This window comes from Pinus tabuliformis, chromosome 6 (assembly GCF_031772625.1).
Source record: "Pinus tabuliformis cultivar Carrire ecotype Pingquan chromosome 6, CPIR1, whole genome shotgun sequence".
Lineage (NCBI taxonomy): Eukaryota > Viridiplantae > Streptophyta > Pinopsida > Pinales > Pinaceae > Pinus > Pinus tabuliformis.
In genome coordinates, this window is record NC_142292.1 from 1504380759 (window position 1) to 1504408296 (window position 27538).

Below are 27538 nucleotides of genomic sequence, written 5' to 3' on the forward strand. Positions count from 1 at the left end.
TGATTAGAGCCTGCAGTTTGTAAATTTTGTAATTATTTATTTAACATGGTTTTTTTCTGGGTTTTGGTTTTAGTTTTTATCATTATATATATCGTTTGGGTGTTTTCTTATTGTCGTGCAGCGATAGATCTGAGGAAGAAATTTGTGTAGAGTATAGATCTAGGCCCTGGAGGGTAAGATCTGGATCTCTAGGGTTTATCAACATAATTTTCCAGGGATATTATTCAATTTTTTTGCAGTCCAAGGTTTTAAAATTTCTTAGATCTAGAAATTTTCATAAGGGTTTCAGGGATAAATCTGAAACAAAAGGATTCAATGTTTTAATCAGAATCTCTGGAAATGTTTTAAAGGGTTTTCTGGCTACCATTTATCTGTTGACTAAGTTTTCCGAACTGCTGCATGTTTTTTTTTTTTTTTTTTTTTTTGCTGCAAAAAATTTTGAATTTTTTAAAGAGAACCCTCTATTCCCCCATCCTCTACCATTCTCCATCTGCTGCACCTGCAAATCGACCTCCAAAGCGCTGCTTGCAAAACCCATCACAGCTCCATTGCTGCCATCCTTGCTCTCGGCCCCCCTCTATTCCCCATTCTCTTTGCGACTCCATCACTGCAAACCCTCGCAGCCCCTCCCGCGGCCTTCCATTGCTGTCTTCCTCGACCTGCCTTCGAGCTCCTCTCTGCCGTCGTCTCGGCCTGCACAACAAAGCAAAGCATTCGATTTTTTTTTTCATTTGTATTATGCGGTTAGGGTTTAGTTAGTTTCTTTTTTTATTTTGTTTAATTTGATTTTTTTTTTTTCTAAACTTCTAGATTCGTTTTTATTTTAAATTTGATTTTTTGTTTTGGTCGTTCTACATTATTTTTTTTCTTTTTGATTTTTTTATGACTTTGGTTTTTACGTTTTTTGATTATTTTGATTTTGTTTTAAAAAATTAAAAAAATCTAAAAAATTTAAAAAAAAATTAAAAATTAAAATTTGGTGACTTTGAAATTGCGAATGAATTGTATCAAAAGAATTTGAGCTTTTACATACAAGATATATATATATATATATATATATATATATATATATATATATTTTGGTTTTAGTTATATGTGGCCTACGACCCATAAAAATTTAAATTTGACTAAGGTCTTTTGATTTGATTTTCAGTCACATTAAAAATTTAATTTCTTCATTTACCACATTAAATTAATTGTTTGAGGAATAATTAAATTGTTAATCTAAAGTTCCTTGGTGTTTTTTCGTGGTAGTGATTTCTCTATTGTTAGGTGCGATTAATGTTTTAAAATCATTGACTATTGGAGAATGATCAATTATTCTAGATCTGGGATATTAATGAAAATCATTTTAAATCTGGAATCATTGCTTAGCATTTAAATTTCATAATTCTTCACAGGATTTAATTGCTAGAAACTCTTGCATGATAAAATTTTGGGCGTTGACATTTAATTATTCATGATCATCACTTTGCTACATTTATAAATTGCTTTGGGTAACTTGTTCTCATTTAGTTTATGGTTAATTGAATATTAAGGCACTGGTCTAAAATCATTTCTTTCTTTGTGATTGTGTCTTATTTGTATTATTTGTTTAATCTATCCATCTTAGTTGACCAGGATTTGTTTTAAATTCATCAAGTTGTCCATCTTTAAGTCTCCTAGAGCTTGTGTTTCACAGGCTATTCTCATTCATTCACCTTAGGGACTACCCCCCTTGACTTGTCTAGGAGAGAGTCTAAATAGAGTGAGTAAGGATTAGAGTGACAACCCTTACTCTGAGCATTGTTGCGGTGCCTAGACACTTTGTGCGACAACATTTTTTGGCGTCGCTGCCGGGCATATTTTATTCTCGGCATTTCAAAGCCATTTCCTCATCATTCTTCTCATTTCTCATCTCCCTTTCGAGTTGGCAAAGCCAACACTTCTTGGCATTTCCACCAAGGACCAATTTATTGGACTTTGGCTTTACGACATTTCATCTTATTTTTCTGGCGTCTTTTCGTCTCTTCATTTCATCTTCATTTTCTGCACCTGGACATTCCAGTTGGTTTCCTGTTTGGGTGACGATTCCACTTATTCATTCATTTAATCCCAGACAATGAGCCCTCCCTGAATATCATCTGCCTCCATCCACTAACTTTTTGGTTTCGCCTTTGGAAACTTTGTGAAAGATTCATGCTCAAGTGGAAACTCCACTTCTTCCATTTCTTACAAGAATTTTTGCTAGAAGCTCGCTTATTGTAGATGTTTTGATTTTCTTGAGCAGGGATCTCTCTCTCTGATATCCATTTGGCCCATCTTTTTTCCATTAAACAAGTCATCATGGATTTTGACTCGTTTGCTCCTTGTGATTTTAGTATTTTACTAATATTCAAGGAGCTCTGCATAGTTATTCTTATGTTTTGGGTGAAGCCATCGATGAATTTCCTCCTTTTCAAGGTAACAATGCTTTTACTTCCGAAACTCACCTTCAGAATGTCAGCCTCTGTATAAGCAAGTGTCGCCTATATTCTAAATATGAAGATGTGAAGATGAAGATTTTCGTTCTCACCTTATTTGGAGATGCTTTAGATTGGTTTATTAAGTTCCCTGATAACACTTTTGATTATCTACAATCAATCATTGATGCCTTTGAAGATAGATATGGAGATAAAGAAAAGGTCAAAGCTAAAGCTGAAGTAAGGAAACTATAAAAGTTGAAAATAATTTGAAGGAGTTAATTCAAATGGTTAAAGACATTTGAAAATAATTTCAAGGAGTTAATTCAAATGGTTAAAGACATACAGTTAAATCATGCTCAAGTAATCAAGAATGCAGAAGTTAATCAAGCTCAACTTATTAAAGATATGGAACTTAATCAAGCAATATTAACAACTGATCATGCCAGGGAAATTAATTTTATGCAAAGCAAGTTATTAGCCCTAGAGGAAAAGACGACGATCATGGAATTCAATCATTCAAATCAAGTGACTGCCATGAAAGCAAGTTATCAAGAAGAAATAAGTTTGATTTAGAATAAATTGTCAACTATGGATGAAGAAATGACCATCATGAGATTCAATTATAATAATCACTTAGCTACCATGCAAGCAAATCATAAGAAAGATATAAGCTCTATGCAAAATTACTTGATGACCATAAAAGTAGATAATGACAAAGTAATAAAAGATATGGAGGTTGGTCAGATATGTCTTTAGAATAAGTTATTGACTGTGGAGGAAAACCATGCCAAGGAAGTTAATGCTATGAAGATTGAACACTCTAACCAGATGGATGCCATAACAATTGAAAATATCACTCTTCAGAATAAGTTGCAAGTAATGGAAAAGATCAAGTACAAAAATTTCAGCGTCGGTTAGAGGATGAAAGAAACAAGGAAATGTAGATCATAAGCCTCCCTGTCTATTGCAGCAAGCTCCATATTATTATGAGGAGGTTATTTATTCCATTGAAAAGTGGCTAATTGAAGGTGACCCAGATAAAATAGAAATTGATAAGAATCAGGTTGATGCATACATGGTTGATCCACCAGTCATAACAGATCAGAGGTTCATAAAGGAGCGCATGTCACAGAAGTCTTGAACATTCCAAATTTTTCATATGAGCGTTTTTTCAGATCAAGAAGGAAGTTATGTGCCGAACACATCATAATCAACATCAAAGCCTGCCACAAAGGAAAAACGCAAGAGAAAGAGAATGAGAAAGCGGTTTGATCCATCTGATGGCCGCGAACAGCTTGACTTTTGGATAGGAAAAAGTCCTACCGTATGCAAGATTGGACATGGCACGTCTTCGAAACAACCCACAAATTTGCCAGAAAGCAGCCAAATGCTCAACATGCACTACATTTGAACGTATCTGATGCCATGGGGCATCCTTTGTATTGTATTCCTAACCTTACACCCTTTTATTTCAGTGTTTCATTTTGTAGTTAGATTTGTGTTTTTCATGTTATTAGGATAGTTAATAAATGAAGAGCTTATATCTTTCTTGTGTGTAATGTTATATGATGATTTTTGGATGGACGCTACTTATGTTATATTGTGTGTTGCGTGGATGCAGATTCTGGATTCTCACATTCTTCCAGTGCAACAATGTGTCCCCAAGTAGAGCCAGATGTTGATCATTACGTGTCAATGACCCATAGCAGTACACCCCCTTTTTTCGCAAAAGGGATAACGCCTGATCGATGTGTCCGTGCTGTCCAACTATCATCATCAATCTAATCATCATGTTTTAATGTAAACCCATTTTGCATGTATATGATGTAAATAATCTCAGCAAAACCATGTCATGTATGTAACGACCTAGGTAAACCTACCTTTCTAGTGACGATCTCCATTATAGGAGGTTTTTCGTCTCACCAATTCATTCCCGGATGGTCGACAGAGTTTTCCCTCCAGTCTTACCCAAAAGATGGAATGGATTTTGTCACTAGAATCTTAGACGAGTCCTAGTGTTCTAGATCGAGTCTATGTAAAAGTAGTTTGGGAATAATCCTAACTATTTAGTTAAATTATTTTATTACAGATTACTTGGTCTGCTGGATTATATTTGTGTTGAAGAAGTGGGTAATCTGTGAGGGTCTATTACAAATGGGTTTCCCTCTTATGATGTAAAAAAGTGAAAATCATGATGTAAAGTGTCTTGAGGGTTGAAAAAATAATTTATTACCTCATAGATTAATTAATTAAATTTTCTGGCAAAAAATTAATTAAAATCCTAAGCCAAAAATTTAATTAATTCTAGGTCTTAGGTAAATTTAAATTCTCCAGAGGCAAAATTTGTCGGTCCTAGAAAATTAATTTTTAAAATGTCCCGGGACCAAGGTAAATTAATTATTTTGCTAAATTTTAAACCTTTGATCCTTGGGGTTAAGTCAAAGTCAATTTTTTTGGGAAATTAACTCAAAATTTTTATTTTTGAGTTAATTAAAATGCATTTAATTGAAAAATTCGAATTTCCTCAAGAATTAAATATTTCGACGGATGAGATTAAAAGAAATTTTAATCTTCATCAACGGTCGAGATTGCTTTGACAATAATCACTTGAACTAGCCGTTGGATGATTTATCTTTAAATAAGAAGTCATTTGTCAGTTGATCTATCTGACCTTTGAGTCGCGTGCTTAGGAAGAAGCTCTTGTGTAGTATTTTTCTGGATAATAAAGAAAGACTTTGGGGTTAAGTTCTGCTGGTGTTACTCTTCATTGGAATACTGTAAGATGTGTTGTTTTCATGCATAATTTTTTTTTAAAGCCATTGATGATAGTTTCTAAAAAGTGATTTTGAGTACAGGTATCTTGCTCAGTCGCAGGGGTTTGAATAATAATCTAAATTTTGAACGTAATAGCAGGGATCTCTATTTGTCTGAGTTTTATTATTATTTTCTCACTCTATTTTTAATGGTTGGATCGAGTTTTGCAGGGAAATCTTGATTTTAGATCCTCGGGCTTTAAAGGAAGTTTTTAGTTGGACCAACCAACTCCTCATCCATGTTTTCTGAAGAGCCCAGCGAAATTAATCCCGGGCTTATCATAAGATTTTTTTTTATTGATGCATGAGGGTTTCGAGTTAGCACCTTTAAAATTTAAAAATATTTAATTTATGTGCAACAAAATGATAGAGCTGGCTGATTAGAGCCTGCAGTTGGTAAATTTTGTAATTATTTTTCTAACATGGTTTTTTTTCTGAGTTTTAGTTTTTATCATTGTATAGATTGTTTGGGTGTTTCCTTATTGTCGTGTAACTATAGATTTGAGGAAGAAATTTGTGTAGAGTCCAGATTTAGGCCTTGGAGGGTAAGATCTAGATCTCTGGGGTTTATCAACATAATTTTCTAGGGATATTATTCATTTTTTTGCAGTTCAAGGGTTTAAAATTTCTTGGATCTGGAAATTTTCATAAGGGTTTTAGGGATAAATCTGAAACAAAAGGATTCGACGTTTTAATCAGAATTTCTAGAAATGTTTTAAAGGGTTTTCTGGCTAACATTTATCTGTTGACTCAGTTTTCCGAACTGTTGCCTAGTTTTTTTTTTTTGGCTGCAAAAAAATTCAAAATTTTTAAAGAGAACCCTCTATTACCCCATCCTCTGCCATTCTCCATCTGCTGCACCTGCAAATCGACCTCCAAAGTGCTGCTTGCAAAACCCATCATAGCTCCATTGCTGCCATCCCTACTCTCAACCCCCCTCTATTCCCCCGTTCTCCTTACGGCTCCATCACTGCAAACCCTTGCAGCGCCTCCCACGGCCTTCCATTGCTGTCTCCCTCGACCTGCCTCTGAGCTCCTCTCCGTCGCCGTCTCGACCTGCACAACAAAACAAAGCATTCAACTTTTTTTTTTCATTTGTATTATGCGGTTAGGGTTTAGTTAGTTTCTTTTTTGATTTTGTTTTAATTTGATTTTTTTTTTTTATTATAACTTCTAGATTCGTTTTTTTTTTAAATTTGATTTTTTGTTTTGGTCGTTCTCCATTTCTTTTTGTCTTTTTTTACTATTTTTGTTTTGATTCTTTTTATGATTTTGGTTATGTTTTTTGATTTTTGATTATTTTGATTTTGTTTTAAAAAATTAAAAAAATCTAAAAAATTAAAAAAAATTAAAAATTAAAATTTGGTGACTTTGAAATTGTGAATGAATTATATCAAAAGAATTTGAGCTTTTACATTTAAGAATTTTTTATTTTTTATGTGGCCTACGGCCCATAAAAATTTAAATTTGACTAAGGTCTTTTGATTTGATTTTTAGTCACATTAAAAATTTAATTTCTTCATTTACCACATTAAATTAATTGCCCAAGGAATAATTAAATTGTTAATCTAAAGTTTCTTGGTGTCTTTTCGTGGTAGTGATTTCTCTGTTGTTAGGTGCGATTAATATTTTAAAGTCATTGACTATTGGAGAATGATAAATTATTCTAGATTTAGGATATTAATGAAAATCATTTTAAATCTGGAATCATTGCTTAGCATTTAAATTTCATAATTCTTCATAGTGTTTAATTGCTAAAAACTCTTGCCTGATAAAATTTTGGGCGTTGACATTTAATTATTCATGATCGTCGCTTTGCTTCATTTATAAATTGCTCTGGGTAACTTGTTCTCATTTAGTTTATGGTTAATTGAATATTAAGGCACTGGTCTAAAATAATTTCTTTCTTGTGATTGTGTCTTATTTGTATTAATTGTTTAATCTATCCATCTTACTTGACCAAGATTTGTTCTAAATTCATCAAGTTGTCCTAGAGCTTGTGTTTCATAGGCTATTCTCATTCATTCACCTTAGGGACTACCCCCCTTGGCTTGTCTAGGAGAGAGTCTAAACGAATTGAGTAAGGATTAGAGTGACAACCCTTATTCTGAGCATTGTCGTGGTGCTTAGACACTTTGTGCGACAACACACTCTAAACTTCTAAAGCCCATTATGAAAAGGCATGTCACTATGGAGTGTCCATTTGGTTCCATCATTTGTAAGCTCATTTACTAAATTACACTGATGAGTTGTTGTACTGTAAGGTGAGGGGACGCATTGGATCTTATATAGGATTACAGGTGGTCTTCATCTTGGGGCTTGGTCTCCCTATAAGGGTTGCAAGCCCTCCAAAGGGTTGTATTGACACTTGTAGGGTGTGCGTTGAGAGCCATTGTCCTCCGTTGTAGCAAAGAGCAGATAGCCATTGCATGGGATCTTTTAGTACCATCCATTGCTTGTTTGTGTTCCACCTATTTGATGATGATGTAGCACCTGGACCACATTGCCCAATCGACTACACTCTTGCACCACACTTGGCAGTTGATCTAGGGCCCATATGAGGTTGTTTCTCACTATGGGAGACAAAGGGAGGGCTTGCATCATTATTTCGACTCTTACAAATGGGATACAGGCGTGTTCAATCCATTCAGAGGCCCATGGGGATGATTTTGTGCCCCCACAACCACTTGGGAGCACCACAGGTCATTTGCTTGGAGATCAAGGGGCCACCCGCTTTATCACTATATTTGGAGCCCTTTGGAGCCCTTCCACTCATTTTGGCACATGGTGGTCTCCATTAGGCCTTTCAACGACCCTCCTAGCTACTTGTCTATAATTTTGGCCCTCTTGAGAGGCTTATTTTTCATGTTATGGAGCTATCTTGGTGGGCTTGTCACCAAGTAATGTTATTTTGTACATTATTTTATTAGTAGGGGTATCATTAGGCCTAATTAGGCACATCGAACCCTTAGAGGATGATATATATTGATGAGAGGATCATTTGATTCTCATCATCACTTGGATTTGTATCTCTCTCTTCTTGAGAATTTTGCCATAGCTATTGATGGATGAATTGGATGATTATTGATGCATTTTGATGTTTGAATCTCTTTCGTGGTCTTGGAGCTTCGATTTTGTCTCTCTTTGATGATTGGATATACTCGCTATGCTTTTCTCTCTTGAATACATGTATAATGTATGGAATTTTTGCTCATGAAATCTGAAATTATGTCCTAGTTTAATGTGAATTAGTCAATTTTTGATCTTGTGAGGGTATTGCATATGTTACAGGCTTGGGTATAGCGAATGAATGTTCCTAGGGGTACATTATCTCCATAACTGCCTTGAGAAGTTATAAAATTGTTGCAACAAGAAGTATAAATTCCTTTGGTGACCTAGTAGCTGCTTCTAGGGCTATGCGAAGTTGCCATAGGACTCCTTGATTGGGTAAAAGCACTCCAAAACTCGAAAGCACATTGATTCCATTCTCCCAATAGGCTAGGCACTAATCCTATCCTTGGTGATCACCTTAACAAATATCTTTTTCACCTCCTTTTCTCCTTCTTAAGCCCTAACCCTAAAGGTCTCCTAAGGCATCAAGTGAAATCCATTATAGCCATCTATTTCAAGAGCAATTTGGCTTACAATTGCGTTGGGGTGTCCTCTAGGCCCTCACAAATTTTGAAGGACTTTCCATGGCTAGATTTGGAATTATCCTGAGCCCTAGCTCCAACTTTGTTCTTAACCCTAGTTTTCTTTGGTTAGTGGCTTCATTAAGGGTCATTACATCACAAATCAAACCAATCTAATTTCATTGATCCTTTTCTCCTCCCTTACTTGGTCTAGATCTTTTGTCTGAAGTTTCACTCGAAACCCTAGACCTTGCTTGGGTCCACTTGGGCTTCTTTGTGGCCCCACACCTCATCATTCTTATTTCACAAGACCACTTTAGAAACCCTTCTCCTTTAAGGATCTTAGGTCTAGGGCATCTCTTATCAAGTGATATCCCTAAACCCTAGGTCTAGGCTTCCTTTTAAGCCTTTCTTGGAGAGCCCTACACCTTGCTTCTTGAGAAAGTAAGCTCTATCATTTGAGTTCCCCCTATGAACAGGCTCTTGAAATCACTATCTTTCCATCATTGATATACCATTCATAGTGATTTCCCTTATATCGAGATTCCTCCCATTGGTGAAAGTCCATAAAGAGTAGGGGACATTGATTGAGGTGACAATGGGTTTTTGTCCCATTGTTGCCACTTGGTCTAGTAGTTGCCCCTTTGGAGCCCCTCCTAGGACACCTGCTAGATTGAGGGGTAACAAAATGCTCAGGGAATTAGTAGTTTTTTTTGTAAACAAGCAAAGTGTTTAATCTTTTTTCCATAAATAGTTTAAATAATACATGCTTTCTCCCATACAATGTTGCATGACTCGTACTCGTACAAGATTCATCTAGCTATTGACTCAGCGACCCGTATAAGACTCTACTCCATTTTCCCTCCATTTTCCCTTTCCCTCCACATGATCTCCAAAAAAAAAAAATCGAATTTTGAGGGTCTCCACAGGTCTTATGAGGGTCATGTGCAGTTCTTCACGGGTTCAATGCGGGTATCCGAGTTTTATGAGGGTTTTGCTGGGTATGGGTAGAAACCGCGGGTTCTATGCGAGTTACCCGTCTCGCTATAGAACCCGTCAAGACCCGCGGCTACTCACGGGTCTTATAAGAGTCGTGTTGCATTGCTCCCATATCGAGTTGGAAGAACCAACTGGATATGTGGGTTAAATTATTACGGCTAAAGGTTGATAATATTCTGTAGTCAATGGAAGTTGAGCACAAAATAGAGAGGGAATCTGCCTCCATTTCTATCTTAGCATTAGTGGAAAAACTTGCTAAAAGGCACTACCAAAATGTAACTACGTAGAGGGCGAACTTGGAAATCAAGCATCTTAGACCTCTTCTTCATATAGGTTGATTGGGTGTTGGGGGTTGGTTCCAATCTTCTGCTCCTTATCCTCTTGAAGAGGTGTCATCTGTTGCGTTCCTCTCATAGCCTTGGATAGCCTAGAGGAGGAATTGGTATTTCTCATTGAGCTTCCTTAACTCCACACAATAGTCTTTGAGAACTTCAGTGCTTCTCTCCTCGAGTTTCTCCTAGTGACATGCTACGAATTCCTTTGTTTGCTAATACAGGTTGAAGACTATGGAAAAAATTGTGATTTTTTTTGGAGAAACCACTGACCAGTGTCTAGCACAATTCAGGCAGTTCTGCATCAATTTTTGAACTACTGGTTATCCTTTTTGTCTGACATACCAGTTCCTCTAACTGCTCAATCCTCAACCCCTGAGGTATCCACCGAGTATTTGTTTGTTTTGGCCTGCACTGAGATGATTTGGTTGGCTTCATGGTTGCCTTTGTGTTCTGAAGTCAGCCTCTAAGAGCAGAGGGTTTTTCTGCTCCTACTTTTCTATGTTCGATGGAGTCTCATGAACCAGATCTTTGCCACTCACTTCCATTGGCTTTTCCATTTGCATACTCTATTTTTTTCTATATGAAGGTTACTGTTTGCTACAAAGGTGGGTGGCTACTGGGGCCTCTGTTTTAAACTCCATTTTGCTAATCATGGCAAGAACTGGATTCTCCGATCCTTGCACCATCCCCTCAATGATTATGTAGAGTGCTATCAGTGCTTCTCACATCATGTCGTGTGCTGCTGGAGGATGAAACATAACTTCCTCATGGCTCCCTTGGCATGTGAGAGCTTAATGAGGGGGGTGGCCTTATAGCCTCCCCTCTTAACTAGATTATTCTCCCTTGGGTCTCCTCCAAGCTGATTGATGGGATGGATGGTGGGTGTAGTTAGGGATGGCTGTCAGATCTCTGAGACCGGGAGGGCTGTCAAATATCTGAAACCCCATTCAGGTGAAGGGAATCAAGAGTAGTTAATTCCATTTTATCTAGAAGTTTCCTCAAAAACTTCTTACCCAGAATTAACTGTGCTGTAGAGAACAACTTGAGTCGTAATATATGAAGAGTAGTGAATGTAACAGATTATGAGAGAAGTCCAACAACAATTTCAAGAGGAAGATTTTAATGCTTTTGAAATTTGCATGATTAATTCAACACACTACTGCTACTAATATATTTTATTATGCTAAATGCTATAGGAATTGTGGATTCCACTTGTACTTCGATAATAGAACATTTCAAAATGTAATGGCATGTGATATGCCACAATTATAATAATTAAGAATAATTAAGAGATTAAGGTTAATGAGAGAAGGAAGGGTGTGGAATAATACATAAATAATAACATCAGCATTGTAATTTGTAACATAATCAAATGCCATTCATATACTATACTTATAATCCTCTTTCTTGGAATGAGATATCAATATAGACTAGCCATCTCAAATCGTTGTTATGAACCTGCCTGGTTCATAATAACTGACACCAGTGTTACTTTTTTGTAGGATAGCCTTGGAAATTTTATAACTTTAATTTGTTGTGGCAGGGTAATCTATTGGTTTATGACGTTTGTAAATAAATTCTTTCAGGTTCATTGGTTGGACCTGCAAGAAAATTCTAGTATGTATTTTCATAGATGGCTGGTGACTCTTTTGTTGCTTTCTTGATTTCTGAAGTCTATTATTTTTATAAAACTGTTGGGTTCATATATATCAGGTTCACTAATTTACTTTCTTTATCCTTTTTCTGGATAAATCTGTATACTACTAGTCATTTCCTTCCATAAGTTTGTTGATAAGGATATAAACTTTTATAATGTGTTTATTGATAATCTTATTGTTGATTTTGCTTTTTTGAAAATGATGTTGATCTGATTTTTTGCAGGGTAATTCCCTATCGTCAACTTCAGCCAGAAGCTTACAGATTATATCTTGAACTTCTTAACAGATATGCATTTTCGCCTGCTTTACTAGATGGGACATCATGCCAAGAGAAGTGAGTGTGCTTTTTATAATTTTTTCTCCTTTCGATGACAATAAGATATCTATTTTAACATTTGAATGTTTCCTAGAAATAGAAGATTCAAAATTAAGCTACATATAAACCATAATATGAGCTTCTCTGTTTTGCTATTATATATCTTGAACTTAACAAATATGCATTTTCACCTGCTTTACTAGATGTGGTATCATGACGAGAGAAGTGAGTGCTTTTTATAATTTTTGCTCCTTGTGATGACAATAAGATATGTATTTTAACATTAGAATGTTTCCTAGAAATAGAAGATTCGAAATTGAGTTACGTATAAACTATATTGTGATCTTTTCTGTTTTGATACTATACTTCCCAGAGTTTTCCTGTAATAGCTACTAGCAGGTATGATCCATTGCTTTAACTTAGTAGGTATGACCACTTGCTTTAATAATAGCAAGTCATCAACCAGAGAAAAAAACTTTCGATGCCAAGGATAGGGGATATAGTTTTAAAGAAAGACTATATGGGCAGCTAAAGCATGTCTGGCAAATGTCTTTAGAATGCTCATAGCAGAAAATTAGTTTTTGTCCTAGGACTTAATGTAAGAGTTGAAAATATTTTCCTTTATTTGGAACTATCTTCCACATTCTCTCCACCTCTAGGATCAGATGGTAATTTTGTGACTCTTAAAAGAACCATTTAGTTTGCCATTATTGTTGTTAATCTTCTTAGTGTTAAAATTTTAATACCATATCTGATTTAGTATTCTAGTAGATTATTAAAACCCAGAAAATTAAATCTGAATCTATTGAATAAGAAATACACTGGAATTTTAACTTGGAAATTTTTAGTGGAAGCAAACACGGGAAATAATTCTCTCACACAGAAATTTACCCTCAAATTGAACTTCACTTTATTAATCAGAACAGTGATGGCTCCATAACTGAGAAAATGGCCCTGAAGAAATTTACAACTGACAGCAGAATTTTACACAAGATAAAACCTGGAAATTCCCTGTATGTCTGCTGAGAAATCCTACTGTACGGCCGCAAGTGGGCTTGGCTGGCTGAGCCATATGGCTGCAGCTAACTCATCCTTCTTGCTGACTGGCAACTCCTCCACTGAACCTTCTTTTGATTTCCTCCCGTACAAGATTCCTCTCTGCTGAAATACTGTGGTATTGTCTTCCCTTGGCCTGATTCTGAATACTCAGGCAAAACTCCTTTTTCACTCAGTGTGCTCTCTCACTCGTTGATAAAATGCTTTTCTCAAATATGTGCCTTCTTCTCTCCTTTGGTTGCCTTTTATAATTCTTTATTGAACTAAACTCCTAACCCTAATCTTTAAAGTGGCCGATGACTGAGATTAGATCTCACCTCACTTGAGATCAATGGTTAAGATTAAGTAAGTCACAAATTTAATTAACTTACATTTCCTTAGAATTTCCTAGCTCAATAGCCAACATCAATTAATTGAATTTAAGTAACAAGCTTTCCCTATGTTAGACTTTGGAAAATTATAAAAAACCTCTTACTCAATTAATTGGGGTTAATTAAGCAAGTTTCCTAAGTGAGCCTTGGGACAACTCCTGCGTGCTTGATACCGCCTTTGCAGAAGCACCTGTTCTCTGTTAAACTTCAACACTTCCTCTTAGTGTGGAAGGTATTATGCACCATTATACTGCTCCTCTCTAGATCTTGTCTCTGATGAAGTGATACCTAATCTCAATATGCTTGGACCAGTCATGAAATACTGGATTCTCAAAATGTTTTATACAACTTTGATTATCATAGTAAATCAATGTAGTTTTCCAACTGCTGACAAAATAGCCTAGCAGTAGCAAGTAACTTGCGAAGCCAAACAGTCTTATAACTTGCTAAACTTGCAGCCATATACTTTGCCTTTGTTGAACTAAGTGCCACTTAATCCTGTTTTGTGTTGAACAATGAAATTGTTGCTGATCCCAAATTCAAGCAACACCTTGAGGTGCTTTTCCTATCCATTGCACTCCCAACCCAATCTGAGTTTGTATACCCTTGCAGCTTCACTGCATCACTCTCAACATATCTCATCCCATACTCTACTGTACCATAAAAGTACCTGAGTATATGCTTCACTACAATTCAATGAACCTGCTTTGGTTCCACCATGAACTTGTTCAGGGTGTTTACAACAAAGAAAATATTTGGCCTAGTGTTGACCAGATACATCAAGGAACTAATTAATTGCCTATACAATGTGGGATCCACAAATTCTCTGTATGAAGCACTTAATTCCTCTAGATTGGCGATTGTAGGTGTAGTAATAGGCTTACAGTCCACCATGCGTAAACTCCTCAAAATATCAATTGCATACTTCCATTGTCCAAGGTAGATCTCGCTTTGTTACTGCTACAGTGCGACACCTCCAACCGTAAGAAGTAATGCATGAAGTTGATGCCTTTCATCTCAAACTCCAAAGCCAAATCCTCTTTGCACACATCAATGAGCTTCTTTGCACCTGAGGAATAGGTCATCAACATACAATGCCAAAATAAATAGATCATCCTCAACAAGTATGAAATATAAGTTGGGATCCACTTTGCTCTTGGTGAAGCACATGCTCAATAAGTACCCATCAATCCTAGAGTACCACACCCTTGATGCCTGCTTGAGTCGATACAAGGCCTTCTTAAGCCTGCATACACGAGAATCCCTCTCATGTATCTCAAAACCCCGATGCTGCTCAATGTACACCTCCTCCTCAATAACTCCATTGAGGAATCCAGTTGATGTGTCCTCTACCCCATGACCATGACAATAGATATGATAGTCCAAATTGTAATATTCCTGGCAATTGGAGCAAAAGTCTCCTCATAGTCTACTCCCTCCTTTTAAGAGAACCCTCTCGCTACAAACCTCACTTTGTTTTTCTTGATGTTGCCATTTGCAATATGCTTGTTCTTGAATATCCACTTGGAGCTCACCGCTGGCATTCCCTCTAGTGTCGCAATTATATCCCACTCATCCTTATTCATAATGGAGTGATACCCCCATCATGGCATCCCTCCAAACTTGCTGGTTTTGTTGCTTCCTCAAAATTGGTAGGCTTGGAATCGGTGGTGCTACTCATTAGAGCCATATAGTTGGAAAACTTCCTCGATGGCTTACTCTTCCTTAATGTACTCCTAAGAGCCTCCACTTGCTCTTGAGCGTCCCTCAATGTCTGTTCTAGCTATCGAGGCCTCTTCTTGACAAAACTGAAAGGAGCCTCCAATTCCTCCACCTGACCTAAAGACCGAGTCCCTGAGTGGTTGGTGATGAACTTTCCTCAATTTTCAGATCCACTTGCTCCTTGTCTTCCGTCTCTGGAAGGGGCTCATGTGACTTCTTGAATAGGCCCTCCTCAAACTTGACATCCCGACTCACCACGATCTTCCTTTGTGCTATAATGAAGGCCCTATATGCCTTTGAGGTCTCACTATAGCCCACAAATATGCCCTTCTCCCTTGATTGCTTCAACTTTGTCCTCTTCTCTATTGGTATATGTTAAAATTGGCAACTAGGGCCAAACTCGATGTGGGTCATCTTATTTATGGCAGCTGATATTTTTGTTGGATCCCTCTTATTGAGAGGTGTAGGATTGATCTAAAGATCATCCGATTCCGATAAGTATTCATGGAGATATGAATTTATTAGTGTTATGGGACAATTCGTTAAGGTCGACCAGCAACCAAATAAACCCCACTTGTGCTCAACGTTTTAATATAAATAAAGGAGGACTTCAAGTCATTTAGACTCATCTCTTGTGATCTCACTCTCCACTTGTTTTGGGTTTTTGGTGGAAGAGGAGGTCTAGAGGAGATGTCTTCTACGCAACCCAAAGAAGGGTCATTTAGGAGAGCCCTAGCCGCAGACTTGTAGGAGATCTGGCCGTAGATCTAAGAGGTCCTAATCCGTAGCTAGAAGAGCCCTAATCCACAGCTAAAGGGAGCCCTAATCCGCAGCAAAGGGAAGGCCCTAATCCACCGCTAGATGAAGCCCTACGATGCCCTACCTAAAGGTGGTATGAAGATGCCCTAGCCACAACAAGAGAGGATCAAGAAGAGGACAGTTTGCTGGGTTGATTTGCGGACTGTCCTAGGACTGTTTGAGGGCTATCAAGACAAGGCTGAGTTGTTGTTCAAGGGCCGAGTTGCTGGGTAGTGAAGGCTGAAGAGCTAGAGGGACAAAACGCTGAAGAAGAAGGTGTGTTTCGGCATGCGTAGGGACTTTCTGATGACAGTGCTAGGCCATACGCCTTAGCACACAGAAAGAGCTGCGTAGAGGGCTGTTAAGGTGGACTAGCCCCTCAGAAGGCAGTGTGGACAAAGAGGAAGCTTCACTAGGAATGCTGCAAACCTTTGAGGGTTGGTTTGTGGACTGTCATAAGGGTTTAGGGCTGCAACACGTACCCTAACCAGGGCTGTCACAAACGTCGACAAATATCAGTTCAACAGTGTTTTGCAAGGGTGTTGGATCCTAGTTTAGGATCAATACTACAGTTGGTTGCTGTCCTGAAAGGTCACCTAGCTGCTGTTGCTATAGGTGACAATAGGGCAATGTTTGGTTATGATATGTTGGACATATTATGGGACAGAAGCAGTATGTACAAAAGCATGTATAGGTACAACTGTTGTAGTGGAAGCAGTATGTACAGCAACATGTATAGGTACAACTGTTGCATAGTGGAGGCAGTATGTACAACAACATGTATAGGTACAACTGTAATGATTGCAGCATAGTGGAGGCAATATGTACAGCAACATGTATGGGTACAACTGTGAGTGGTGCAGCATAGTGCACCGTGATGGGTACAACCATGACTGGTTGCATTTCCGTGACAAGAGCAGCTCAATGAATGGGTGCAGCATGATGACGAGATGCAACACGATGGAGAATCAGTTGAAGCAACTTGTCTTCAACTGATCTCATGTATCATCTTCTTAGAGATGATCTATGCTCTTATCTAGATAAGTCAAAGTGTTGACTTCTGTTGTAAATGTACTATCTCTCTCTCTCTCTCTGCTGAACTTATGAAGAACATATAAGAAGAATTGATGAAGGGTTCCCCACATTGGGGTTTGTCCTTGGCTAGCGCCACACCTTGTGTCCTCTTGTCTTGGCTTGTCTTCTGCGATTTATGTTTATGTTCTATCTGTAGTTTACTTTAATGCTGATGTGATTGCTAATCTGGAAAAGATATTGAGCTAACTATGAAAATTGAAATAAATTGCTCTAAGCATAGAACATACCTAAACTTAACATGGTATCAGAGCTGAGGTGAAGACAATGCCCAAGCAAGAGTGAAAGAGCAATCATCGAAGACAGTTAGGAAAGGACAAAAGGATCAATGGGTTCCTCATCCCTCTTCAAATTCACCGAGGGTGAAATCGAAGCAGAGAATATTATTAGAATGGCGCAACGGAATATGGCCTACCTAAAGATCACTTCATTGGAAGACCGGATCTCAGGGTGGAAGGAAAGGCAGATAACTAGTTCGGCCATTATGCGAAGGAGTGTCCGAATGGCAGGGACACATCACTTGATGATGATAACAATCATTCCAGGGACATCTTCAATGGTCAGAGGAATGACAGGTAATGCAGGTCATCAAGGAAACGACCGACTCTTCAGAGAAAGCAAGGAACCCTAGGTATGAAGAATCAAATGTTGTTTCTGATAAGATAAAGAAGCACTATCTTGTATTGGCCCTCTCCTTCAGATTCTTTGGGAATCTGGCTTATCGATTATAGTGCTTCAAGGCACTTCATCAGATAGAAGGGTGCTCTCTCTAATTTGGTAGAGATGGAAACAATCGTGGGATTATACTTGGAGCCAATGCCACCTATCCCAGAAAGGGTGTAGGGAATGTTACCCTTCAATTGAATGAGGGTAACTAGATTCATTTACAGAATCTCTTTTATGTACTTGATGACAAGAAGAACCTGGTGTCCATTTCGGTAATGGAAGTCAAAGGTTACAGGGTGGCATTCATCGATGGAAAGGTACGTGTTTGAAAATGAAATTTTCAAAGATGCTTTTACTCATGGGTTCAGGGTTGGCAATTTGTGTCAAGTTGTAGGATGGTCCATTGGGGATCATGACATATCTGATCTATAACACCTGAGATCTACTTTATGAGGCCCTAACCAATGTGAGTCAGATGGTGACTCAGATACCTGAATTCAAGAAGAGCATGAAGATACATGTCAAAGATGTACCGAAGGAAAATCTTACAAGGGGACTATTCCCCTCATGTAGCAGGTCCATAGGTTTGGAACAACCTGAGGGGTTTGAGATTCATGATTGGGAATCTCATGTATACAGGTGGAAGAAAGCCCTCTATGGCTTGAAGTAAAACACCCCGGGCCTAATATGAGAGGATTGATAGCTGTTTGATGACGCTGAGATTCAATAAAAGTGAAGCTGATCCAAACCATTGTTTGAAGGTTGTGGATGATAGACCTCTCATACCGGCACCTTCTGAGAAACGACCTATTTCTGACAGGTGCAGACCCTCTCACTTGCAGAAGTAAGAGGGAGTTGGATTCCAGATATGGAATGGTAAACTGCAAGCCCGTGACTACCTCGAGGATCTTAACTTTCAAAAGTTATATGGTGGTGATGCCGGACCAGATTTGGGAAATGCCTCTGAGTTTCATAAACTCATCTGCATTGATGTTCTTGGTGAACTTCCATCCGTATATATGCTTTGCAGTTAGCATGGTGAGCTCATATTTGGTTGAGCCTCACTAGATTGGTGCCAAGAATCTTATGAGATATCTTCAGGTCACAATCTCTCATGGATTGAAATACACTGCCGAAAATATGAAGCTGCATGATTATTCAAATGCTGACTGGGTAGACAATGTGGAGGATCGTTAGAGCACTTTTTAGTGTTGGTTCTCTCTGGATTCTGCTTCGATATCATGGATGAGAAAGAAGCAGAAGTCAGTTACTATAAGCATCGCCGAGACGAAATACATAGTTACGAGTATGATCTCGTGTAAAGCTGCTTGGTTGTGGAAGCTCATCAGTGAGCTGTTTGTACACACGATGAATAACACTGTGATTCTTTGTGACAGCCAGGGGGGATTCGATTATTGAGGAATCCTGTATTCGATGATTGCTCTAGTAGATTGACATCATATACTACCTTATATGGGATATGGTAAGTCGATGAGTGAGGAGGCTCCATCGCATTGAGACTGATGTACAGGTCGCAGACACTTTGTCAAAGCCCCGGGGAAAGGTCAAATCTGTGATTTTCCCGAACGACTTGGAGTCGTTGAGAGACCTTCGTATAAGGGTCCTACATGTTGCATGCACTGAGCTCTGGGAGCTCTGGGGGGCTTGGGGTACTTACTGGAGCGACATACGACCACAAGGCAACTCACCCTCCCTTGGTGGTGCATTATGTACAGGGTGACAGGTTCAACCTTTCCCTGTGATACCTCGTGGCGACTATGGAAAAGGATGATTAGTTCTCCTGTGGGCTGGGATGATTAGTTCTCCCGTGGCAACTATGGAACATGATGATTAGTTCTCCTGTGGGTCGGGATGATTAGTTCTCACGTGGCAACTATGGAATAGGATGATCAGTTCTCCTGTGGACCGGGATGATTAGTTCTCCCATGGCGACTATGGACAGGGTGGTTAGTTCTCCTATTGAGGCATCCTACCCATGCAGTCTGGGACTCATGGGAAGTACCTCTCATCTGATCAATGAGCAGGGAAATGGGGTTAGGGACCACAGTAGTACTATTGATGGACGCATCGTTGTATCTACCGTACTCCCTATGCTAGGATGACCTCCATTGATTTGGGATCAACAAAATTGATCTGGGATCAGTATGAGTGGTTTGAGACACTCTCTTGTGATATTGATCTGGGATCAATAAAACTAACTTCGGGTTAGTAAGATGAAACTGACTTCGGGTCAGTAGAGAATGGTATGAGACATTCTCGATCAATTATTCTTCTTCATGGTTCAGTAGAGCAGAGCAGAACTGAGCAGAGCAGAGCAGTGCAGGGCACTGATGGCAGAGATAGTACAGTCGGACATATGGATCAGCGGATGGAGTTCTCCCTAGTTGAGAGGGAGTGTTAAAATTGGCAACTAGGGCCAAACTCCATGTGGGTCATCTTATTTATGGCAGCTGATATTTTTCTTGGATCCCTCTCATCGAGAGGTGTAGGATTGATCTAAAGATCATCCGATTCCGATAAGTATTCGTGGAGATATGTTATGGGACAATTCGTCAAGGTCGGTCAGCAACCAAATAAACCCCACTTGTGCTCAACGTTTTAGTATAAATAAAGGAGGACTTCAAGTCATTTAGACTCATCTCTTGTGATCTCACTCTCCACTTGTTTTGGGTTTTTGGTGGAAGAGGAGGTCTAGAGGAGATGCCTTCTACGCAACCCAAAGAAGGGTCATCTAGGAGAGCCCTAGCTGCAGACTTGTAGGAGATCTGGCCGCAGATCTAAGAGGCCCTAATCCGCAGCTAGAAGAGCCCTAATCCGCAGCTAGAGGAAGCCCTACGCTGCCCTACCTAAGGGTGGTATGAAGATGCCCTAGCCGCAGCAAGAGAGGATCAAGAAGAGGACAATTTGCTGGGTTGATTTGCGGACTGTCCTAGGACTGTTTGAGGGCTATCAAGACAAGTCCGAGTTGTTGTTCAAGGGCCGAGTTGCTGGGTAGTGAAGGCCGAAGAGCTGGAGGGACAAAACGCTGAAGATGAAGGTGTGTTTGGGCATGCGTAGGGACCGTCTGATGACAGTGCTAGGCCGCAGGCCTTAGCACACAGAAAGAGCTGCGTAGAGGGCTGTTAAGGTGGACTAGCCCTTGAGAAGGCAACGTGGACAAAGAGGAGGCTTCACTAGGAATGCTGGAAACCTTTGAGGGTTGGTTTGTGGACTATCACAAGGGTTTAGGGCTGCAGCACGTGCCCTAACCAGGGCTGTCACAAACGTAGACAAATATCAGTTCAACAGTGTTTTGCAAGGGTGTTGGATCCTAGTTTAGGATCAATACTACAGTTGGTTGCTGTCCTGAAAGGTTACGTCGTTGTTGTTGCTATAGGTGACAGCGGGGCCATGTTTGGGTATGATATGCTGGACATATTATGGGACATAAGCAGTATGTACAACAACATGTATAGGTACAACTGTTGCAGTGGAAGCAGTATGTATAGCAACATGTATAGGTACAACTGTTGCATAGTGGAGGCAGTATGTACAACAACATGTATAGGTACAACTGTAATGATTGATGGAGGCAGTATGTACAGCAGCATGTATGGGTACAACTGTGAGTGGTGCAGCATAGTGCACCGTGATGGGTACAACCATGAATGGTTGCATTTCCGTGACAAGAGCAGCTCAGTGAATGGGTGCAGCATGATGACAAGATGTAGCACGATGGAGAATCAGTTGAAGCAACTTGTCTTCAACTGATCTAATGTATCATCTTCTTAGAGATGATCTATGCTCTTATCTAGATAAGTCAAAGCGTTGACTTCTGTTGTAAATGTACTATCTCTCTCTCTCTCTCTGGTGAACTATTGAAGAACATATAAGAAGAATTGATGAAGGGTTTCCCCACATTGGGGTTTGTCTCTGGCTAGCGCCACACCTTGTGTCCTCTTGTCTTGGCTTGTCTTTTGCGATTTATGTTTATGCTCTATCTGCAGTTTACTTTAATGTTGATGTGATTGCTAATCTGGAAAAGATATCGAGCTAACTATGAAAATCGAAATAAATTGCTCTAAGCATAGAACATACCTAAACTTAACAGTATAGGACATACATTGTACAACTGAAAATGCGAATGTGGCCAATCTCAAGCTTCACTCCCAAGAAAGCTTCTTTAGGAGTCTTGTCTCCCAAGGCTATTGGAAATGTAACTAGTTTCGGTCTTCATAATTGTTGTTGTACTTGTTCAATATGTATCTTATGTAACAAACAAAAGAAGAAAAGAAAAGGTTATTATTTTAAAGCATGGGTTTCATACTCTTTATTGATGATCATCTGTGTAAAAGCATGTTCTTCATGCTTGTAGGGTTTGTTAGGTCATAGGATTTATTGTCATGAGTCAAGAGAGTCAACATCATGCTTATAAGACCCTTCCGGGCAAAATATATCTTGTAAAATAATTTATTTTAAGTCCAGAAAGTCCTAGAAACCTCCAAAGTACAAGTCGGCCTAAAGGAGGGAATTCGACCCCCTGGAAAGGCTATATATAGAAGTAGTTTCGACCTCATTTGTCATGCACTCACTCACAATCTCGATCTCAAGAGAAGAAGTTTGATCTAAGGCTAGAAGAGACAAGAAATGTGGAGCGAAGGTCTAGAAGGCTAAGGAAGTCAAAGAAACATGTTTTTGGGCTCTATCTCTCTCACACGAGCAAAGTTCTAGGGTTTCTGCAGCTATAAAGGAGGTCGAAATTGCAAGTTCGAGTTGCAGTATCAAGTTGTTGGGAGAAGGAATACTCTGTCTTGACCTCGTTGACCTTGGGAGGATCTGTCTTGCTCAAGGAAGGATCTCTTGAAGAAGTTGGATTAGGGTTTCTGTAGCAGTTACAGGGCCGAAGTTGCAGGGTCGAAGTTGCAGCTAGAAGTTGGATGATGCAAGATTGAGCTATGGTAATATGATTTTCTTGGAAGGGCTGACTTGGTACTTGGAGGAGGACACAGTCTAGGGTTTGGGTCTTTGCTTTCTCATTTGAAGCAAATTCTATAAGAAGAGAAGAGTTTTCTGGGTTTTCCCCTTAGAGGGGTTTTCCCTGACTTGGAGCCTAACTTCTGTGTCCACTGTCTTTGTTATTTTTGCTCTTGATATTTGTTTGATGAAGAAGATTTAATAAAGAAACATAAGAAGAATAATAAAGTTCATAAGTAAGTATTTTTTTTTTTTGTAACCCAGAAGAACCCAACATCCCGCCCGACACGTAATTACTAGTAAACCTCTGGGGGATTTTCCATGATATCTTGGATGAGAAGAAAGCAAAAGTGTGTAGCCCTTAACACAACTGAAGTCGGGTACATTGCTGCTAGCATGGCTAGCTGTGAGGTAGTATGGCTAAGAAAGCTCTTTGGAGAGTTGTTTGAGCATGTATTGGATACGACAGTAATTCGCTGTGACAATAAGAGTGGGATTCAACTTGTTGAAAATCCAGTGTTCTATGACAGTCCAAGCACATTGAGATCAAATATCACTATATTCGGGATATGGTGCAGAGAGGAGCAGTGAGGCTCCATCATATTATCACTGATGATCAAATCGCTGACATTCTTACCAAGCCTTTGCCGAAAGGGAAGTTCTTGGTTTTCAGAGAGAAGCTTGGACTAACAAATGTGACCCTTCCTAAAGGGGGCAATAATGGATAACAGAGATGAGACTTGGTTGTGCATGATCCTTGTCAAGTGGTAAATTGGTAATCACCCCAAGTAGAGACTTGGTTGTGCGTGATCCTTGACAAGTGGTAATCCTCCCAAGCAAAGATGAGACTTGGTTGTGCGTGATCCTTGTCAAGTGGTAATCCCCCTAAGCAGAGACTTGGTTGTGCGTGATTCTTGAAGAGTGGTAATCCCCCCAAGCAGAGATGAGACTTGGTTGTGCGTGATCCTTGTCAAGTGTTAATCCCCCCAAGCAGAGACATGGTTGTGCATGATTTTGACAAGTGGTAATCCCCCCAAGCAGAGATCAGACTTGGTTGTGCGAGATTCTTGTCTTATGTTGGCAAGTGGTAATCCCCCGAAATGAATATAGGGTGATAGATGAATCTCGCCTATGATGATTCTGTATTAGATTGTAACATCATTGTTTCAAAGTACAGATCCTTGTTTTAGAAAGAAATTTCCCCTTGATTGAGAGGTAGTGTTGTAAATTGGTAGCTAAAGGATGAATTTCCTTGCATAAAATCTTATTTCTAACAATTCTAGAGTGACTTTCCAAAAATAGAAAGTCATGTCTATCATTTCAAGCATGACTTTCCAAAAATAGTAAATCATCTTGCATCAATTGGTAATCAGGTATAGTTGATGGAAAATCACTTAACTTATCATTAATCAATCCTAAATTCTAATTGTTCCATCTCAACTTAATCATCAATATTATTATTATTACTATTATCCTCTTTATGATATCATTATATTATTATTAAAAAGAAATTCAAGTCACTCAATCATGTCATATCTAACTCCCCTCAATTAATGCATATGTTACTTTCTCTCTCTCTCACTTAATGGATACGTTACACTCTCTCTTACACACTCATTAAAAGCATGACATATTCCTCTTGCACACTCATTAAAGCATGTCATAAAATATTCCTCTTACACACTCTTTAATGCATATGTTATATTCTCTCCTTTAATGGCATGAGTTACTCTTCCTAAAAGGGCATGAGTTACACTCCTCAAGGCATGCAAGATTCCTCCATTGAAGGCGGGCGTTGCTTCTCTCCATAATGGCTTAAGCTACTCTTCCCTTTTTGGCATACAAGTTACTCTAAGGCATGCTCCTCCTTTATGGCATAAATTTGTTTCTTCTCCTATATATATGTATCTCATATCATCTCATTCTCACTACTTGTGTATTGTGAAAGAAGGATTCGAACTTGAGAGAGAGAGTTGGAGAGACTTGAAGAAGATTGCAAGAGAGAGAGAGACTTGGAGAGTAAGAGCAGAGCTTGAAGGTTGATTTAGTGTTTGCATCAGCTGCTGCTACCAGTGGTTTTCATGCTACAATTTGTTCAGATTTGGGTGAACTTACTCATTGTCTTGATCTCTCATTTTCCTTTATATTTCTGTTGAACATTTGATATCTAATAGAAAAAGAATCTTGTTGAGTTTTCCCCTTGTGGGTTTTGCCGTGGTCATTGGACCTAAATTCTGTCTTATCTTGTTCTTAGCTGTCTTCAATTGTGCATTTGGTTTATGTTCTATCTACAATTGCTTAACTAATATTGCAATGTAAAGAAGTTTTGTCATAAGTAATTGTTACAACATAGAACATCTGATTTTCAACATGATCTGAAATTGATAAAAGGTATTACAGACTTATGTGTAGAGTTGCCTATGTTACTTAGTGCAATGGATCGATAAGATTGCGAATAACACAGACACTTAAACAATTATAAAAAGACAATCAGACACATCAACACAAGCAAAATTGATAAAGGAGTTCACCAAACTTCCTAGCTACGTCTCCTGGTCCTAGCTTCCAGCGTTGACCTCTTTATTATGTCTTCAAATGGTTGTTACAGGTGTGAGCTCAAAAACAGAGTCTCAACACAGAAATGGAACTCACCACTATGTTCCGCTCGAAACTTCAAGTCGAAATGAGCATACACACGATTGTACTGGTCACCCTGACCTCCAGACCCCCTAGAATGGTTCAAAATACACTCCTCTGAACACTTTCTGTCAACTTTTCTGTATTATGGTGTTTATATAACACGTATAGTTACAAATTATGCACTAAACGTGGAACTATACGTTTATAATAGAAATAGGCTATAAACGAAAGGACCAGCGGGCGCAGGTGGACTCCGACCATCCGGCCTTTTCTCGGCACTGATCTTGAGAACAAACCATCTAACCGTTGTTGCGTCCCTCTCTTCAACTGATCTGGACAACCTGCACCGTTGATTTGTCCTCTGCCATCTGACGGCTGTCGCACAGTTTCACGCTCCAACTAGCACGTTCGCTATTTCTCCGAAGGCACGTGATAAAGTGGTTTTTGGGAGGCTACGTGTCGAGCACTGAGTGGAATCACGTGCTCCCAGTCTAAAACCGCTTCCTGCCTTGAGGGCACGTGATAAACCATTTACCGCCCTCCTATCGGAACTCAAAGAGTTTAGCTCCTTTTTCATAGTTTTATCGCGTCCGTTTTCCCAGATAACTTGCTTGCATGTTTCGACGCGATATGCGTCGATCTCCTTTGATCGGATGATCTCCGCTCTTGACCGCTGTTCCTCATCACTTGAGGTCTGAACCAATCTCCGATTTCCACATCATCTTCTGCGCTGACATCATCAGGTACCTGCGACTCTTTCCCGGGTTGCCACATGTCTTGCTGACGTAGGCTTTGACTCTTTGACCTGAATCTTTGATTAGCTCTAATTTCCTTGTCCGAACTCGGATTTGCATGCGGTTTGCACCATTGGCTTCGTATTCACGAGCCCTTCAACATTTTTCCATTTCACTTGTATTTGAAGACTTTTGATCTGGAGGCTATGCTGAATCCATTTTGGATCACTCCTCCCCACTGGAAGCTTTTGGTCCACCAAAAGTTGGTTTTAGCTATCGAGTAAGTGAGGATAAAGTTCCTTCACTTGTCCAATTTCTATCCATCGTGCTTTACTTGGATTTGTACCTTTGAGTCCAACTCTTAGGTACTCAACATCCCCTCGTCGCGAAGTTCTTATCCTCCTGTCAAGAACTGTGTCCTCCTGTAACTCATTGAGATACTCAGGCAACAGATCCTCAATGGAAGGTAACTGACCTTGCTCTTCGGGATCTTCAATCATTGAAGGTTCATACAACCTCAAGTTTTCAACATTAACGACTGAATAGATTTGCATATAAGCTGGTAGATCAAGGCGGAAAGCATTTTCACCAATTTTATCAAGTATTTTGAAAGGACCATATCTAATTGGTTTTAACTTTTTACCTTCCCCTTGCAGTCTTTCTTTGCTGATGTACAACCAGACTTGATCACCAACTTGAAAACTATGCTCAACTCGATGCTTGTCATGTCGCGCCTTATACTTGGCTTGACTTCTTTCCAGCTGTTCTTGTATTGCCTGGTGAATTTTCTGGATTTGTTCAATGAACTTGGTTGCTTTGTCCACATCACTATGTCCATCAACTGCTATGTCTTTACCAAAGACAAAATCCAAGGGAGACTTTGGTATAAAACCAAAACAAGTCTCAAAAGGAGATCTCTGAGTAGAAGAATGTTTGGCACGGTTGTAAGCATGCTGCACATAACACAAATGCTCATCCCAAAGTTTGGGATGCTTGCTGCAATATCCTCGAAGCAACTGTATCACTGTTCTGTTGACCACTTCTGTTTGACCATCTGTTTGTGGATGAAACACTGTGCTTTTTTTTAACCTTTTGTCCATTAACTCCCATAGACTTGACCAAAATTTCCCAACAAATCGAGAATCTTGATTAGATACAATAGAAGTGGGTAACCCAAAATGAACCCATACATTTTGAAAGAACAACTTTGTAGTTTGTTCAGCTGTGACCTGTTTATTACAAGGTATCAAAATACGCATCTTACTGAACCTATCCACAACTACATACA

The 27538-nt window shown here is 39.0% G+C and overlaps 1 protein-coding gene across 2 annotated transcripts in view; it reads left to right on the forward strand.

Moving 5' to 3' along the window:
• Positions 1 to 27538, forward strand: part of LOC149264367 (mediator of RNA polymerase II transcription subunit 33A-like) — a 100490-nt gene that overhangs the window by 15382 nt on the left and 57570 nt on the right. For both annotated transcript variants that reach the window (XM_089428014.1, XM_089428010.1), the window contains exon 2: positions 12105 to 12215. In XM_089428014.1, coding sequence (XP_089284140.1) covers positions 12105 to 12215 — 111 coding nt within the window. The remainder of the gene's footprint in view (positions 1 to 12104; positions 12216 to 27538) is intronic.